General features: G+C 36.2%; 1 protein-coding gene across 1 annotated transcript; it reads right to left on the bottom strand.

Annotated features, from left to right (window-relative positions):
• Window positions 1-8,018: 8,018 nt before the first annotated feature.
• LOC147216397 (gonadotropin-releasing hormone II receptor-like) lies at window positions 8,019-18,044 on the bottom strand. Its single transcript, XM_086177774.1, has 4 exons — window positions 17,829-18,044; window positions 16,139-16,665; window positions 9,949-10,144; window positions 8,019-8,653 (listed from the first exon to the last, which is right to left on the bottom strand). The coding sequence occupies exons 2-4, from the start codon at window positions 16,652-16,654 to the stop codon at window positions 8,307-8,309; spliced, it is 1,059 nt and encodes a 352-aa protein (XP_086033900.1). The 5' UTR covers window positions 16,655-16,665; window positions 17,829-18,044; the 3' UTR covers window positions 8,019-8,306.

The raw sequence follows: 18,044 nt of genomic DNA, 5'->3' as shown, positions 1-18,044 counted from the left end.
TTTTACTGGTGCAGCCTATCCAAAAAAAAATTTCTACGAAAACCAAGCTAAATGATACCCAAAGACGTTAACATTTGATGGTTTTCTTTATGTTGATTTAATTGTGTTTTTAAAAAGAATTGTTTTTCTTTCAATTTATTCCTGTATGAAGGGGTTCCAACATGAAAAGTGCTTTCAATGAAGTTAAGCCAAAAAAAAAAAACTCTTATGATTTAATTTCCAGGTTTGACAATTACATAATTTGTATCCCTTAATTTGGAAGTCATTCCTGGTTCACCCCTTCAACATGGAACAAGTTTTGTTGATACTTAAATTTAACATTTCAAAGAGTGGCCAAATGAGATGTTAAGACTTGTTAGGTCAATACCTTATGGAATATTTAGTTTTCTTTTTAAAGTAGTTGAATCCTTGCCAAATAATTAGCTATGTTGAAGAAATATGTAACCAAATGCATCTATATTTTTAACATTCATAGTCTTCACTTTCACATTTTCTCAGAAACAAAAGCACCAAAGTAGGTGTGTTTTAATGTCTATGAAGAGACAACACGAACATGAACTTTGACAGCAGCAGGTTGAGATAAAGCCAAGAAGCTGGTCTTGCGCATTATTTGCTACACACACAAGAAACACACCCCCTTGGCATGTCTTCCAGCACAAAACATAAAAAAACATGCACTGTAAACAAAAGCTAGCTCTATTTCACATCACCAGCTTCCATACTCACTATCAAAGCCTGCCCAAACAACCAGAGAACAAGATAAACCCAATTAGAATTAAAACTTCTGTTCCCTATGGTACATTTAATGCAAAATGTTATGACTTTTTTTAAATGTTCTAGTAAGCCTTCTCTTCCTTTTTGTTTGATTTGTTTTTGATAGGGTTTCATTTTCTTTTGCTTTTGCTTTTCAGATTGGCAACATATCTTTTAGTTCCTAAGTATTTGCGAACAAAAATTTAAAAAAATCATATAAATGTAAACAAAAACATAGATTTTATTAGAAATAAATTTTAATAATTGTGAAAATATTCAAAAAATTACATAAGAAATTCGAAATCCCTACCTCTGAAGTAACAAGAAATTATTAACAAAATGATATCCATCTAAAGCCTCCAGATTTATAAGGCCAATACTGGCTTCAAGTTAAATTTAATTCTAATCCTATATGCTGTAAACTAAATACACAAGTATTATATGATAGTAATAACTATAAGACATTTGATTTCAGGTGCCTTACTCTACACTCAAAGACACCATACAGACATATACATATACACCAAATACTGTTTTAAAAGAAAGTATGAAAATAAAAGCAATAACAGTGTCATTGTGGTAAAAAAAAAAAAATTTTGGAGATCACACTATTGTTATATAATTACAGTATTACAACCACCATTGATACTACAGTACTGAGCTTAGCTTATCTCTTGTTATACCCTCAATGCTTCTTATATATTTACAGTGAAATTATGGAGCAGATCTTTGTTTCTCAACCGCTGCCTGTCCTCAAAGTTTGCCTCATCCCTTTATGAGTGTTAAAGGTTTATTCAAACAGAGCAATATATGAATTAAGGGCTTTTTTCACCTCTTTTCTTACGCAACTGAAAGCTGATGAACCAACATGATACCAAAAACTATATTTTATACAGAAGTTTGAAAGAGTCAAATGTGTTTTTTGTAGTGTGCAGTGTGTTAGAGATTAAGATAGACTTTAAAATGGAAGACATTTGTTGTTTCTGTTCGGAACATTTACTTTCTTCTTCTCCTTCTTCCTTCCAAACTGTTTCTTCTCACTGCTGTGAGCAGGACAAAAATTCCTAAAAAATACTTGCTTTTGTTGAATGCTCACTTTTGATTTTTAGACTTGGTAACAAAAAACTCTGATCATGTCAATTTTTTTTTCATGTATGAGGATGGAAATATTTTTAACAAGTGATGTGAGTTTTCCAGAATGTAAATATAATGCTTTAACATTTTTAGACAAACTCACATTCTGTTGGAATTGTCTCCCACTTGTAGAAGTCTTCAAGAAAAAAAAAAGTAGAAACATAGAAAATGTCTGCTAGTACCACAGAAAAGCAATGCTTTAATGTTTCCCAAGCTTTTCACAGTTGTATTGCCGAAAAAAACCCCAAAGCTTTAAACTGTCATGACTGACATTTCTCCTATTGTTGGGACTAAATTGAAAAAGGGCAGACTATAAGGGACTGATAAGCTGCAACTGGAAACAGAGACCAAGCTGTACCTTGCAAGGACTTTATGGTACTTTTATTTACATATTGATGATGTGCATTTTCACAGACTTTCTTCTTATCTGGTCAGTCCGTACAATTTTTAAGGCCTCAGTTACTAGCCAGAAAAGTGTGTTTTTTTCCCCATTACAAATGCACTACTGAATAATTAAGCACTTATTTTTATATCATTGATTTCATTTTTAATGTTACACACTCACTTTGCGACAAAATCCCGTTTTGTCACATAATGTTAAAAAGATCAACATGCATATTTGACTTTTTTCATGCAACAATGCATTAGCAAGTATTCCTTTTGTTTGCTATTGTGGCCACAATGGCCACTGCTCAGCAAAAGACTAAATAATAATGGGGTTAATTTGTGGGAACTGACTTTTTAACTAGTTAATTTATTTATTTATTTATCCAACTGATTTTTGTTCTGAATAACACCACCACTGCGCAAAAGAAATTTGAGGGGAATGGAATGATTGTCATTGATGATTCTATCCTACTACAAGATTTCATGAAAGAATTGTAAATAGTAATTGGTAAATATGTCTTTTCACTTAGGATATTTATATAAAAATTGTGAGCACGGACACCGACCAAATACCACTCTGATTTACTTTACTTACAAGAACAGAATGTCAGTGCTAGAAGACACCAGCAAATTCCTATAATTTAAGTGGAGGATTATTTAAGTAGAAAAAAACGAAAATTTCTGATAAATGTTACCCCTTCTGAGCAGCTTGGTCTCTGGGTCTGCAGACTTCTTGAAATATCTGAACTGTACTCAGCTCTCTTTCCTCTCCTACATCCATACATGTCTAAAACCAAATAAAGACATTTTGTTCAATTACTACCTCTCTTAAGATTTTTTTGTAAACTTTGAGGAGGTTAGCTCCTCTAGGTTATTGAAAAATACTGTGTCAAAAAGTGTTATAGATGAATCATGTAGCATTTACTACAAAAATAATAGGGATTAGACCAGACCTTGATTCAGCAGCAGAGCGTCAAAATGGTTAAAAGATGAAGAGACACCACAGACTGATAATTAGTTTAAATGCCGGCTTAATAATCAAAAGAATTTAAGTAGTTGGAAATAGTAGTAGTTACAAGTCGGTACCATATGGACATTAACACAGACCCAACAGTAAGCACACAAATCCATTTGCATAGACATACAAATGACTTTGGTTCCAACCCTTGTTTCCCCTGAGGTAAAAAATCAAATATGAATGTCTTATTCTTCTGTAGATTTAAACTGGTTTAGTTCCACTATGTAGTATTGAGCTCTATTTAAATTGGTTTCAGTCTTTGTCCATCATAGGTTATACTTACTCAGTTCCTACTTTTAAATGTTTAAGCAGGAAGTTATTTTGTTTTAACTAGTTATCTTTAAAAAGGGGAGATCACCACCCAGGTCTGCCAGTCCAGAGGCACTGTCCCCAACATCCACGCAATACGGCAGGGGTGTGTCAGCCAGGACAGCCCTACAGCATCCAGAGCCTTGATGCAAAATGTGTAAAACAGGGTGGATGAGGTCCACCCTGTTTTCCACATTTTGTAATAACGGTGCATTTTGTAGTAAAACGTCCAAAATGTAATAATTTTTTCATTTCATTTTGTAATAAAGCCGCATTTTGTAATAAACTGCCGCATTTTTATAATAAACTGCCCCAACGCATTTTGTCATAAATTTTGCCGCATTATGTAATAAGTTGCTACATATTGAGAAGATTATTTCAAAATGCACTTGCAACTTTTTTATTCTCTAGGAAATATAATAACATGGTGCATTATGTAATAACAATTCTAAAGCATAGTTTATTTGTTTGTTAATTGTATTTTATTTTACTTTAAAGTATTTGTAAAAGCTAGGCCTATTATTAGTATCACTGTATTAGCCTAGTAGCAGTACTTAGCAATTACTATCAGTACACTATTCGAAGGTTGCATTAATAGAGAATATTCTATAAATTCCATGTTATCACATTTCCTAGAGAATAAAAAAGTTGCAAGTGCATTTTGTAATAATCTTCTCAAAATGTAATAACTTATTACATAATGCTGCAAAATTTATTACAAAATGCATTGGGGCATTTTATTACAAAATGCGTCATTTTATCACAAAATGCGGCTTTATTACAAAATGAAATGAAAAAGTTATTACATTTTGGATGATATTACAAAATGCACTGTTATTACAAAATGCGGCTCAACAGTCCCCCCGGTTCTGAATCCCCGTTGGAAGGCGTTACAACGGGGTTGAGGAGGTCTCGGAAGTATTCCTGCAGCCGATCCACAACATCTCGAGTTGAGGTCAGCAGCGCCAAGTTCAGTATGCTAGAAATAATATTAGGGTAGAAATTTCAGGGAAACTATATTAATGAAGTATCTCGTATTTTGCGGACTGAAATTGCCTCATACCGCAGCAATAACACTCATTTATGTGCAGTTAAGAAAACAGCAGTGCCTCACCTTTACCGGCAGGGCAATCAATGTAAACATATTTTTGTTAACTAGATAGCTGTCCAGCTTTGAGGCCCTGGCCATTCCATGAATACTAAATGAAGATAAGGCAGTGGAAAAAAAGCTAAATTACCGAGAGTAAACAAGCTTTCCTGAGATAAGGAGATAATGGTCTATTGATCTTGAGAATACGGCGGACATAACAAAAGATCATACCTTTTAATGCAGCCTCAGGGGGCACAAGTCAGTGTCTCTCTGAGCCTGAATAAATGCAGAGGGTTTAGTCAGAAAGTGCATCCAGCGTAAAACTTGTGCCAAAACAAAATATGCAAATCGAACCAAAAAAATCTCATTCATCCCTCACTACGTCCATAAATCTTCTCTTTGGTCTTCCTCAAGACCTCCTGCCTGGCAGCTGCAGTTCCAGCATCTGTCTACCAATATATTCTCTATCCCTCCTCTGTACATGACCGAACCATCTGAGTCTGGCTTCTCTGACCTTCTCTCCAAAACATCTAACATGTGCTGTTCCTCTGATAGACTCATTCCTGATTCTATCCATCCTGGTCACTCCCAAAGAGAACCTCAACATCTTCATCTCTGCAACCTCTAGCTCTGCCTCCTGTCTTTTTATCATTGTAACAGTTTCTAGTCCATACAGCATCCCTGGTCTCACCACTGTCTTGTACATCTTTTCTTTCATTCTGGCCGATGGTCTTCTATCTCTTCGTACTCCTGACACTTTTCTCCACCCATTCCAATGTGCTTGAACCCGTTTCTTCACCTCTTTTCCACACTCTCCGTTGCTCTGGACTGTTGACCCCAAGTACCTGAAATCCTCCAACTTGATCTTACAGTCACATTAAAGACATTGTAAGATATACATACATAAAGATAGATGTTTTTTTGCAAAATATTTCAGTTTATTTGGGATCAACAAAAATACATTTTCAAGAAAGGATTCAAGAGTACAAGCCGCAGTTTATTGTAGATTTTCTGTAATCATGCAATAGTTATTTCCCAGTTAATCCTCTGACCCGCTAACATTCAACATCTTAGGATACGCTACCTCTACTGTTTTGTGATATCAACTTGATGCCTTAATGGTTGTGGAAAGTTAAATTTAACCAGCTTACTGGTTCATAATAAAAAAGTAATTGTGCATGCTGGTAGATATAAATGTGCTTGCATGTGCACTCACGCAGGCGGCGATTCCCCTCACATCTGTTCCCTCTGTACTATACAACAGGGGAGTACCACCTCCCATCTCCCCAGGTTTTCATAACATCTGGATTATTTGGAAACAAAAAAGGAAACGGGCAATAATGTTTAGTTCTATTATTTTTACCCCGTCCACAAATCTGTCCAACTTGTCATTTCAAGAAGAGATTAATGTGTGCTCACACCCCTGGTTACAATTACACACATGAATGTTATTTCATTTCTAGATAGATTCAATGTCAATATATATGTCAATACATTGGCAAATTAATTTGGATATTGCATTCACAAAAATATGGAAAATGGGTAAATGTTTTTTTTTTTTTTTCCTAGGGGTAAACAATATATTCTTTACAGAGAGCTGATAGAGCAATCTGTCTGATACGGTCAAGAAGTGCTCAAATTCATGTGTATCAATCTAATACATTTTAACAATAGAAATAGAATTCATTATGGCAGCTGCAGACATATAGGAGGATGCAATTCCAAGGATTTTCATGTTTTAAGCACTTCTTTAGCACAGGTGTTAAGATGTGTAACAACACTTCAGACAAAATTTCTTTATCATGTAATAATCTGATTCCTTTAAGGATAACTGTCTTGGGAAAATTGAAATGTGAGATTATCTAATACATTTTCCATATCTTCATTATTTGATATTATAATAGAAATTACAAAATGCAGGGTTATAAATATCATTTGTGGAAGTTATAATTGGGAACAATGCCATGCAGATGATTGCGAGTCCATAGAAAAAAAACATTGCATGAACTGCATGTTCAATCCACATCAAGAAGCATACATTTCCTGACACACACACACACACATAGATGCACACACACACACACCTGTCACAGGGGGTTGCATATGTTTACATTAAGTTAACTTTAAGATCAAAAAATAGCCAACAAAAATAGATGTCATTCATATACTAATTTTTTTAATAATTATTCTAAAATAACCTTCCAAAATATTTTACAAAACTAACATTCTGGACTTGGCTCTTTTCTAGAGCAAAACAGAAGCTACATCTTTAATGCCCAAGCACTGGGCAGTGCCACAACATTTGATTAGATTTTCACATATATAGTTCTCAATATTTTCAAAACAATGTAATAAATCAAATTCTCAAACCACAGTAATATTTTAAACATCTTGAAGAAGCAGTGTGTCAGATTTCAAAGGACCGTCTGAAAAATCAGACTCTTCACACCCTCCCCTGCATCAGCATCCACAAGGAACCTCTTGAATCATCCCATATCATCCAAGGCTGGTAACATAACAAAATAAAAATAAATAGGATTTGAGTCCACCCATCACAGTGTTGAAGTTGGTCACTGTCAGATAAAAATTGGAATTCAGAGAAGGCTCAGAATTAGAACATTATAATAGATCTAGAGCTCGCCTGGTGTGCAACCTGAATGTAATGTTGAATTTACTGCACATAGCCAAGATTGTGGGGGAATGGCAATTTACTGATTTTGCTACGGACACATATTGGGTCTGGTCAGATGTATTTTATACTCAGCTTTTGCCTAATTTCAGACTGAATTTACATTCTGTTACACTATTTCCATCTTTTATCTGAAATTGCCTTCTATGCAAATTATTTCAGTAGAGGAGGAGGCAATTATAGTTTCTTTGACAAACTTACAAATGACAACATATATGCCTATGTCTGATGTAACTCAAAGACAGAAAGGTTCTGGAATGGAGAATATAAAAAAAGGCATTTATCACTTCAGTAATTTATTCTAAAAAAAAGAGGAACACTACCAAAAGTGACATCATTCCTCCTTTGATCTGACTACACCGTAAAAATCTTGAAAACTCTAAACTAGAACAATGAAAAAAATTAAAATGAGTAAGAGTTATTGATCAGAAAACTTACAACAAAGACAGTTCTTCATTTGAGATAATTTCACAATGTCAGCCCTTGCCACAGTGGGATCCCAGTGGTTTACTGGCAAGAGAAATCATAATACTGAACTGAAAGTGCAGATTTCGTTATGTACATCATGTTCAGCTCAAGCTGTGAATTCAAGAGGACAATGACAGGCAACACAAAATCATGTAATCAAGTCAGCGGATTGGCAGTTATTATAGTCTCTTATTATTACTTTGTCCATCAGAAAAGCAAATTAATTGTAATCGGGGCACTACTTGTTGCAGGCATTATGTGAAACAAATTGATTATCTGGACCAGCTCTAAAGGTGTGAGCACAAAGGATAAGGGTAAGAAATGATGTAGTATTACTAACATCTTCATTAAGGGCACTGGGTATACAGGAACAAAGCTTATATACTTATAGTCTATCCTGAGTTCCCTAGGGGATTTAAGCAGAGATCAGAGTCCATCTCCCTAGTAGCTCCACCCTCTCAAGCTGCAAGATGTTCTGCAGGGCGAGGTGACGCATTGCCATTTTGCTGACGGCAACAGCAAGCCACGACGTCAGCAAGGTCAGCTCTGAAAGATGTTGTATAGAAGCCATAGATGACAGGATCGCAGCATGTGTTCAAGTTGCCAAAAGCAAACAGTATGTGGTGCACATATTCAGGGGTATGCTTAATCATGGCAGGCTGAAACCAGTACCAGATACCAAGTAGGTAATACGGTGTCCAACAGACGACAAAAGAGCTAACAATTACGATGGTCATCTTGAGGGTCTTCATCCGTGCTTTCGGTATTATATCTGTTCCACTGCGCCTCAGGCACTGATCACCATCTGTGGAAAAAAAAAAGACAGGTTTTTGTTTTGCAGTTAAAAAAAAAAGAAATGATATCTACCATGTAATATACTTATTTCATCTAAGTTAATATTTTTTCCCCGCAGGACAAACAATAAGAATTCAGATAATTGCAAATTTCCCTGATAGCAGGGAAAATGCTGCTCTCACTTCATCAAAAGTTGGACGTGAAACCAGTACTTTACGGAAAGAGGGCAAAATAAATTATTCAATATTAAATTACAATTATTTTTATAGATCTATGCATTAAGGTACCAAACCTTAGTTAAGCATAGATAATGTAACATATTGCCCAACATGTCAAAGACGACTACATACTATTGGGTTAACTGGCCTGTACATCTTGGAGCTGTTGTAGCTGCTATGTTAGCAGGCAATTAAATCTCCATGTAGAAGTAACAGTGGCTGACATGTACCGTGGATATTGCAGGGATCCAGCCATGATCCGTCACAAAGCACTTGATAATAAAACACAGCATTATAGAGGTGGGGGTGACGGAGGGGTTAGCGCTTCAGTCTCACACCGCGAAGGAGGGGGATTTTGCTGTGTGGAGTTTGCATATTCTCCCTGTGTCTGCATGGGTTTCCTCCCACAATCCAAAAACATGCAGGTTTGGAAAATTGCCCCAAATGCATGATTGAGTGAGTGGTTGTTTGTCTATATATGTGATGACAGCTGGGATAGACTCCAGCATCCCCCGCGACCCTGTGTGCAGGATAAGCGGAAGAAGATGGATGAATGCATTATAGAAGCACAAGGTTGATGTCAACCTTAATGTTTTCAGTGTTGTCATAATCAGAATCATTTTACTGTCCAAGTTCAGAATAAGAAATTTGTTACTGGGCTGGCATTGCTTCGTAGTATGTACAAAATTGGCAGTATTTTTACAAAAATGTACAAAAACATGCAAAATGCTGGGTGGAAACAAAAAGTACAGTTTTCTGTTTTTTTTTGTTTGTTTTTCCAGAGGGGAGGGGGGATCAAACAGATGGACTAACTGGGCTATTATTTTTTTATCTACAGTACATACTTGTGTGTGCATCCTATGAATCAGTTCTGTTGTGGACAGAAGTCAATCAGTAGCATTGACATCCATGTTATTGGTTTGCTTGATCAATACTTAATTTTGAAATACTGTGCATGAGTCATTCAGCTTTGTTACAAGTGGCAATAGCTGTATGAAACTAACCATAACCCAATCATTGGCTGCCTCTCTTTAGAGCATTAGGTGAATATGGGTTAAATACGCCATAACTGTTCAGCGTCACACACCTTTGCTTTTGTATCCACTGATCTTGATGAGGATGCGGGTGTAACAGAACGTCATGACAAGCAAGGGAATGACATAAAGAGTCACAAAGTGAAACATGTTGTATGCTGTCTCCTGCCAATGATGAGGGAAACTTCCATGGGTCACACACTGAGTGAAGTCCCCTCCGTCTGCCTTGACAGCCCGGAAGATAAACAGCTGAGGATGAAGAAAGGGTAAAGATGACAGATGAATATTATGCATTCATAATAAAACACAACATACTTTTTGGGGTTTTTTTTTGACATTAAACAAACTTGATATCTGTTAATGTCCAGCAATCGACAGAAACAGGCAAAGCCAAAGTCATTCTTTAGTCCCTATGATTTGCATCAACAGAGTTTTAATGTAACTTAGGGCATGATCATAAAGAATTGAGAAATTTTAAAAATCTTTAATAGTGTTATTTCCTGTTTACATAAATTGACATTGCTAAAGTGAGCTGATAATGAATTAATCCAGATTTTATTCAATGATAGTGCTGCCAGTAGCACAAAGGATGGATGGTGTGTGATTTTATGGAGCTGCTAGAAAAACCTGCCTGAGTTGATAAATAAAATAAGTGTACTTTTTACATTTTTATGCCAATCATGTATCATATTTGCTTGGCTAAATATGCCTTTTGTCATTCTTTTATATACAGTGAGGTCCAGAAATATTTGGAAAGTGACACAAGTTTTGTTATTTTAGCTGTTTACAAAAACATATTTAGGATACAATTATATAATCAATATGGTCTTAAAGTGCAGACTCTCAGCTGTAATTTGAGAGTATTCATATCCAAAATCCAAAATGGAGCAAGGGTTTAGGAATTATAGCTCTTTAATACACAGCCGCCTCTTTTTCAATGGACCAAAATTATTTGGACAATTGACTCAGATGGCTGCAAAAAAATAAGGCTGTAACCTGTCATAAATTAAGCAGTTAAAAGGTCTGGAGTTCATTCCTGGGGTGGCGTTTGCATTTGGAGGCTGTTATAACACTGAACACACAACATGCGTTCAAAGGAGCTCTCAATGGAGGTGAAACAGGCCATCCTAAGGCTGAAAAAAAGACAAGAAAAAAAAGAAATCCATCATAGCACAAATGTTAGGAGTGGCCAAATTAACAGTTTGGTACATTCTGAGAAAAAGAGAGTGCAAGGGAGCTTGGGAACTCAAAAAGGCCAGGACGTCTACAGATGACAACAGTGGTGGATGATCGCAGAATCCTTTCCATGGTGATGAAAAACCCCTTCCCGACATCCAATCAAGTGAAGAACACTCTCAGGAAGTAGGCGTATCAGTATCTAAGTCTACCACAGAGAGAAGACCTAATGAGAGGAAATACAAAGGATTCACTACAAGGTGCAAACTGTTAATCAGCCTCAAAAATAGAAAGGCCAGACAAGAACACTTGAAGAAGTCAACCCAGTTCTGGAACAGCATTCTTCAGACAGATGAGACTAAGATCAACTTGTACCAGAATGAATGATGGCAAGAAGAAACTGGAGAAGAATTGGAAGAGCTCATGATCCAAAGCACCACATCTTCTGTAAAACATGGAAGCAGTGAGATGGCATGGGCATGCATGGCTTCCAGTGGCACTGTCTCACTTGTGTTTATTGATGATGTGACAAAAGACAGAAGCAGACGGACAAATTCTAAAGTGTAAAGGGATAGACTTGCGGCTCAGATTCAGCCAAATGCAGCAAAGGTGATTGGACGGCGCTTCACAGTACAGATCAGAACTGGGCATTTTATGGCCAGTGGGCCACATCCAGTCCGTTTTGCTTTTTTATCCAGCCAGCCAAACTATTTTCTTTGAATATTTTAACAAGTATTTTCAATCAATATTGAATTTCAAAACTATTTTTTTTCTTTTGTTTAATTTGGTATGGATGTTTACATACAAAATAATGTTGGTACATTTATATGCTCATTAATGATTGAAAGTTGAAATAAAACGCCAAAAAATATAAATATTTCAATTGGAATTTTCATTTTGTTCAATTTACATGATACCTAGTTGGGCCGCGCATAAAATGAAATAAGCAATGTGGCCCGCCAGCCAAAATAATTGCCTACCCCTGGTACAGATGGACAATGATCCAAAACGTATTGCAAAAGAAACCCAGAAGTTTTTTAAAGCAAAGAAGTGGAATACTCTGCAATGGCCAAGTTAATCGCAATATCTCAACCCAATGGAGCATGCATCTCACTTTCTCAAGACAAAGCAAAAAGACCCACAAACAAGTAACAACTGAAGACAGCTGCAGTGAAGGCCAGGCAAAGCATCACAAAGGTGGACACCTAACGTTTGGTGATGCCCATGGGCTCCAGACAGTCATTGCCTGCAAAGGATTCTCAACAAAATATTTAAAAGTAACATTTTACGTCGGGCTATATTTATTTGTCCGATTACTTGAGCCTCTGAAATGAGGCGTGTTTGTGTAAATATATTTATATTTTTGCTCAACCCCTTGAATTAAACCTTAAAGTCTGCACTTAAATTCCGTTGAAGTTGTTTCACTTCAAATCCAATGTGATGGCATGCAGAGACTAAATCATGAAGATTGTGTCACTGTCCAAATATTTCCAGGCCTGACTACTTTTTTTTTTCTATTTAGCAAGGATATTATACATTCATAAGATATTCTGCAAATGCACCACACTTTGTAAAAAGGCAATTTTTCATCTCAGTCCCACTCTGACAGGAAGATGACGAAAAAAAGAGGGGGGGTTTGTACAAAGGACAAGATAAAAGTATAAAAAAAAGACATATCCAGTACAGTGAACAGGCATGGAGTAAAATATGAGCAGTATTTACAGTTAAAAATATTTAAACATATAACCATGTATTAAAATAACAAGAGGCCAGAAGCAGTACGATGGTGAGGTCAGGAAAGGACACAAGACTATTGAAATGACCTGAAGTGCAGTGAGACAAACAACAAATGTTGCATACTGATGTTAACCACCTTTTTAAATTTCTTTTCTTGGACAGATAATCTATCAACTCTGATTTTGCTAGGATAACATTTCACTTCTGTGCATCTGTTACTGAAAATTCACGCTGACCAGGTGTGTTTTTCTTGACAGGAACAAAGCAAAGTCTCCCCTTGCTGCATCTCTTGTCAGAAGATGAGTGATTTATGATGATTACCCATCTCCTCCACTCAGCGGCTGAGTGGAGGAGATGGACCATTAAAATTTTTAATAATTCAGGCACACATTTGCTTTATTCGGTTCTCTCAACTTTAATGGTTATGATTTTGTAAAATTGTCCACTGGTTATAGAATATCCTCTTGTCCAGTTAATTGATTGTGACCTGGCCACAACTGTGACTGCCTGTAACTAACTTTTTTTTATTATACTTTTTGAATCCCTTGCGGGAAATTATTTTGTCAGCATTTAGCCCATCATGGATGAACCATAAGCAGTTGGCAGCAACAGAGTAGCGGCAAGGGGTTCAGTGTGTTGCTCAACACAAATTCGACAGGCTTGTAGGACTGCAGGAATCTCTTTCAAGATGCAAAAGTATTTATATTCAGATACCACTTCAGTTCTTTCTCCTGATACATAGACATCATAAATGGTAGTAAATTTCCTATATGCAGATAAGCATAAAAGAATGAAATGAAAAAGATTTAGTTTTTTAAGTAGCAATTCAATTGAAAGTATTTCTATTTCCTGCCTAGAAAAAAAAATCAGAGTAAAGGTTCTTTACTCTGATTCTCTAATCATATTTAGGATGATTATTTTTTAATTCTTATATTATTTTACATAGGTCTTAACATCTGCTAGAGCCCAGTCTAAATGATTTGGTTGGTTTTACATGCAATATTTTTTTATTCATGCATTTTATTTTGTCTCAATCTAAAACTATTCATATCTAATAATATTGAGATGTGGCAAATTAATGGTAGTTAAGTGAACATCCCTATCAGCCACCATATTTTTTCAAAGTCCTATTATCATGTCAAATGAATGAGATTAGACCAGGTCATTAAGTACTCATGAACCATGACCTGAGACAATATGAGATTTTGGATTTACAAGGTAGATAAATTTAGGCCAAGAGAAATGACTTGTTTTTATCTGAGAGCACTGTAGTTAATTATGAGATGGTATCATGAACACCTTCGTACAAATACTTGCACAAGCAATGCATTGGGTGTGTTTCAATAGAAAATCTTCTCAGATGACTCATCTTCAGATAAATTATTCATGAGTGCATACTGAACATGCCTATCAAGGTTATGAGAAAACAGAGTACAGTTAAGATTACTTGAGTTTTTTGTCCCCTCCGTGTATATGCTCATACATATAACACACACAAACACACACAAGGGATGGGTATGAATTGATTGACTGATGAAATTAATCACAGTATGTAGCAGCAACTGGGTTCAGCGGCTGCAATACACTGAATGGCACAATGACAAAATCAAAATAATATAATCATCCCCCATTTGTTTTTGTTTTTTTGTAGTGCTGCCCGCATGAGTCAAATATTTGGATGTATAATGTAATCTGCAACTTATTGTTGGATAATTGCACTGCTTTAATTGTTCTAATTCTCTGAAAGACAGCTTTTAATAGATGTTGTAATTGAATATACCATTGTAGGAATGTGCAGTGCCTGTCCAAAGTCTAAAACTGTTACCTTCTCACCGCCTGCTGGAAAACAAAATTGTACATTCAGGGAATATCAGTGATCTATCGAGAAACCCTGCTGATAAGCACATCAGAATTCAACCATGACAAGCATCTAGGTTTGTTACCGAGGAACATTAAACACAATCCCCCATCGCCATTTTATCTATCCCTGCTGTCTGTTTCAAGATTCACCAACTATCTACTTGCTCTATTTTTAGCTTCTCTGCTCTCAGAGGTGGTGGCAAGTTACAAAGGGTCCATCAAGATAGTCTCTGATTCAGTACAATTCATCTATTAGTAACCTTTGAAAAGCAGCTTTTTGCCCAGAAACACTGACGTCATTAAACTATTATGCACATGCATATAATACTTAACTCTGGACTATGCCAATGTCCATTTATATATATTTTGTTGGGTTTGGACCAGCAAATTTTTCAGTTTGGTCCAGCAAAAGCTGCATCAGACTGTGCAAAGGAGCAAAGTTTTAGTTATAACCAAAGAGATAGTCTTGATCCAAATCAAACCATTTTGGTTGGGGGGCGGGGGAGGCAATGTGAAAAAACTTTGGAAAACCTACTCTAACAGCAGCAAAATGACACTGGGAGATTTTGTTGGAGGTTTACTTGGAAGAATTTAACCCCTACCTGGTAAACTAACCAAGAAAATGTGAGTTTTCTTAAAACTGGGCCTAAACAGATATCAGATGAAAGCTCAAAAATCATTGTGGTAATTGGAAAATAAAGACTAATTTACTCCATGCTACCCTTCTTAACACTTTTTCCATTTGTGATATGACAAGCACATAGAATATAACCGTACACCGAGACATTTGTTAATGTGCAATTCCAAACTGGTAACACTGATGTATCGGATGTATGAAAAGTCAGTGTCATTTCCTGAGCTCATTCAGTCTTTAGTGGAGGAAGAAAATGTTCAGACCACAACATAAATGATAAAAATAATAGTGGTACAGGAGGGACTGCAGTATAATTCATTGTACTTTAAGGTGATCATAAAACCGCAAATTGAGACCAAAGAAATAAAAATGTATACGTTATAAAGGAAGGTTAGGCCTTGGTTCAAACACGGAAGGGACAGCAACAGTTGATCAGAAGATATAAATTAACACACACAGTGTTCAACATCTTAAATACAAGTGTCTGTTTTCTCTATTATTCATTAGATAATACAGAAAAAAGAAAAATTGATTCTTAAAATTCTTACGTATTTTATTCATAATTAATGGCTTTGGTTCATCTAAGTGGTTTCGTATATTGAACAGGTATGTTTTGGTGTCATTTTTAACCACTGTGTGAATTTGGTTCTCTTGATTTTTTTCAATTTTTGTGATGACTACCCACTGCAGCTTTTACCACTTTGACATTATATATGTGCCGTATAAACTAGATTGTTCTTCATATTATTACCTGAAAAGAAAAGAGGATCATGAGTAGTTGTGGTTTAAAAGGTTTGCTAACCCTTAATGTATTTCAGAGTCAGAACTGACTGTACCTGTGGTGACGCCAGCAGTAGGCTTAGAGTCCAGGCCATCAGCAGCATGCGTTTGTTCCTGAGCCCAGCATCCAGTGAATCCAAAGGATGGAGGATTGCACAGTATCGATCCAGGCTCACAACCACCAGTATGAACGCCACTGAATGCATGGCAAAGAGCTTCAGGAAACAAAGCAGCTTACACATGATGTCTCCAGCGTACCACTGAACCGTGATGTTCCAAATGGCATCCAGAGGCATCACCACAAATGTCATCACCAGATCAGCTGACGCCAAGCTGGCAATAAGTGGACGCAGGTGTGCAGCCAGGCGATAACCGCGCCCCCAGCACACGCTGATCAGGACAGACAGGTTACTGACAGCAGCAAAGACAAATAGCACCAGGATAGCAGCAACCCGACAGCGTGCAGCCACAGTGAAGGATGGCGCCTCCCAGTTTGGAGCAGAAAAGTTAAGCAGAGGGAAAGCAGAATTGTTCTGTGGCGCATATGCAGGCGTGGAAAGGTTTCCTGTCATCCTAAAAGAATCTAAATATAGAGAGGGAAAAAAATGAATGCTGTAATAATCAAATTGAAAAGGCATTAAACAATTTCTTTCAAACAGTTAGAATATATGACATTAATATTGCAACGTCAGTGAGGTAAACACAGATACAGGGAAATAAGGCATTTAGTGCCTGGGTGCAAGGTTACTCAACTGGACAATGTCACAATGGCATTTACGTAAATTCTAGGAAAAAAAAATCCCTTAAAAAATACTGACAGAAGGAATATTAAAGCCAGGGGAAAATGGCAAGATATACAAATTATTTGCCTAAATCGTTAATCAAAGAGTAATTACAAGAAAACTGTTTTACAATCAGAAAAAGAGTAGGAAGAAAATAAGGAAGAAAATATATATTATTATTTGACTTGCCTATTTGGTCTCTGTTGGTGAAGTAGATGTCAACATTTCAAAAGAAATTGGACCAATTTAAACAAGTAATTTAAAACATTTTTAAACTTAGAAAGATGGGGACATGTTATAAATAGAACAGAAAAAAAAATCATGAGACACTGTAAGAAATTATAAGGAAAGTAGCATCGATTTTGGACTTAGTAGCACATATTGAACTTAGAGTATTGGACTTCGATTTTAACATGAAATATTGTAAAGTGTTTTGAGATGAAAGAAAATAATATCACCCATTACTAACATGTCTTGTACATTGACGAAATGCAGGGATGAACGAAAGTATTCAGGAGTCGTTAAATAAAACATTTGCTGAGGATTTAAGTCTGTGGGAATATTAAAAAAGGGAAAGTTCACGCAAAAACTCCCTGATCTGATCCTTAAAAAGATTGCGCTTCTATAACAGTGGCATCTGCTGGAGGATCTAAGTAGTGCCACTGCACCAAAGAAATTGAACAATCGTCTTAAACCTTCAAGCAACACTGTATCTTGCAAACACACATTTCTGTCCAACGAAATCAAACAAAATCTTCAGCAATCAAAACAAATAATTTAATAGTTCGGAATATTACCCTCACGTCTGATTTAGTACTACACTTTTTTGCTTTTTATTTCTTGTTGTTTTTTTGGTTTTGTTTTTTTTTTTTTTAATAATCTGCAATATAATGTCAACTGACCACGCATTCCCGCTGTAACACGATCAAGCATGTTTCACAAGTATTCAAAATAAAAGTCTTACTGGTGAAGTGGATGTGGAAGCGATCCGATCACAGTGCGGAGCTGTCCAAAACGCCTTTTTTCGCAATATGCAATCACATTTTTCTTGATTAATCTTTCATTCATCCGGATTTTAACGTGCTGCTACTTATTTATCCGGCACGCCTGCAGACACACGTTCCCCAGTCAATTTATTCAGTGTGAACAAGGAGTTGTAAACCTACGCTAACCTACCAAG

Source organism: Fistularia commersonii, chromosome 30 (genome assembly GCF_037954325.1).
Source record: "Fistularia commersonii isolate RoL2024-O1a breed Wild chromosome 30, RoL_Fcom_v1.0, whole genome shotgun sequence".
Lineage (NCBI taxonomy): Eukaryota > Metazoa > Chordata > Actinopteri > Syngnathiformes > Fistulariidae > Fistularia > Fistularia commersonii.
Note: the sequence above shows the minus strand (reverse complement) of the source record. Positions and strands in the feature narration are given on the sequence as shown.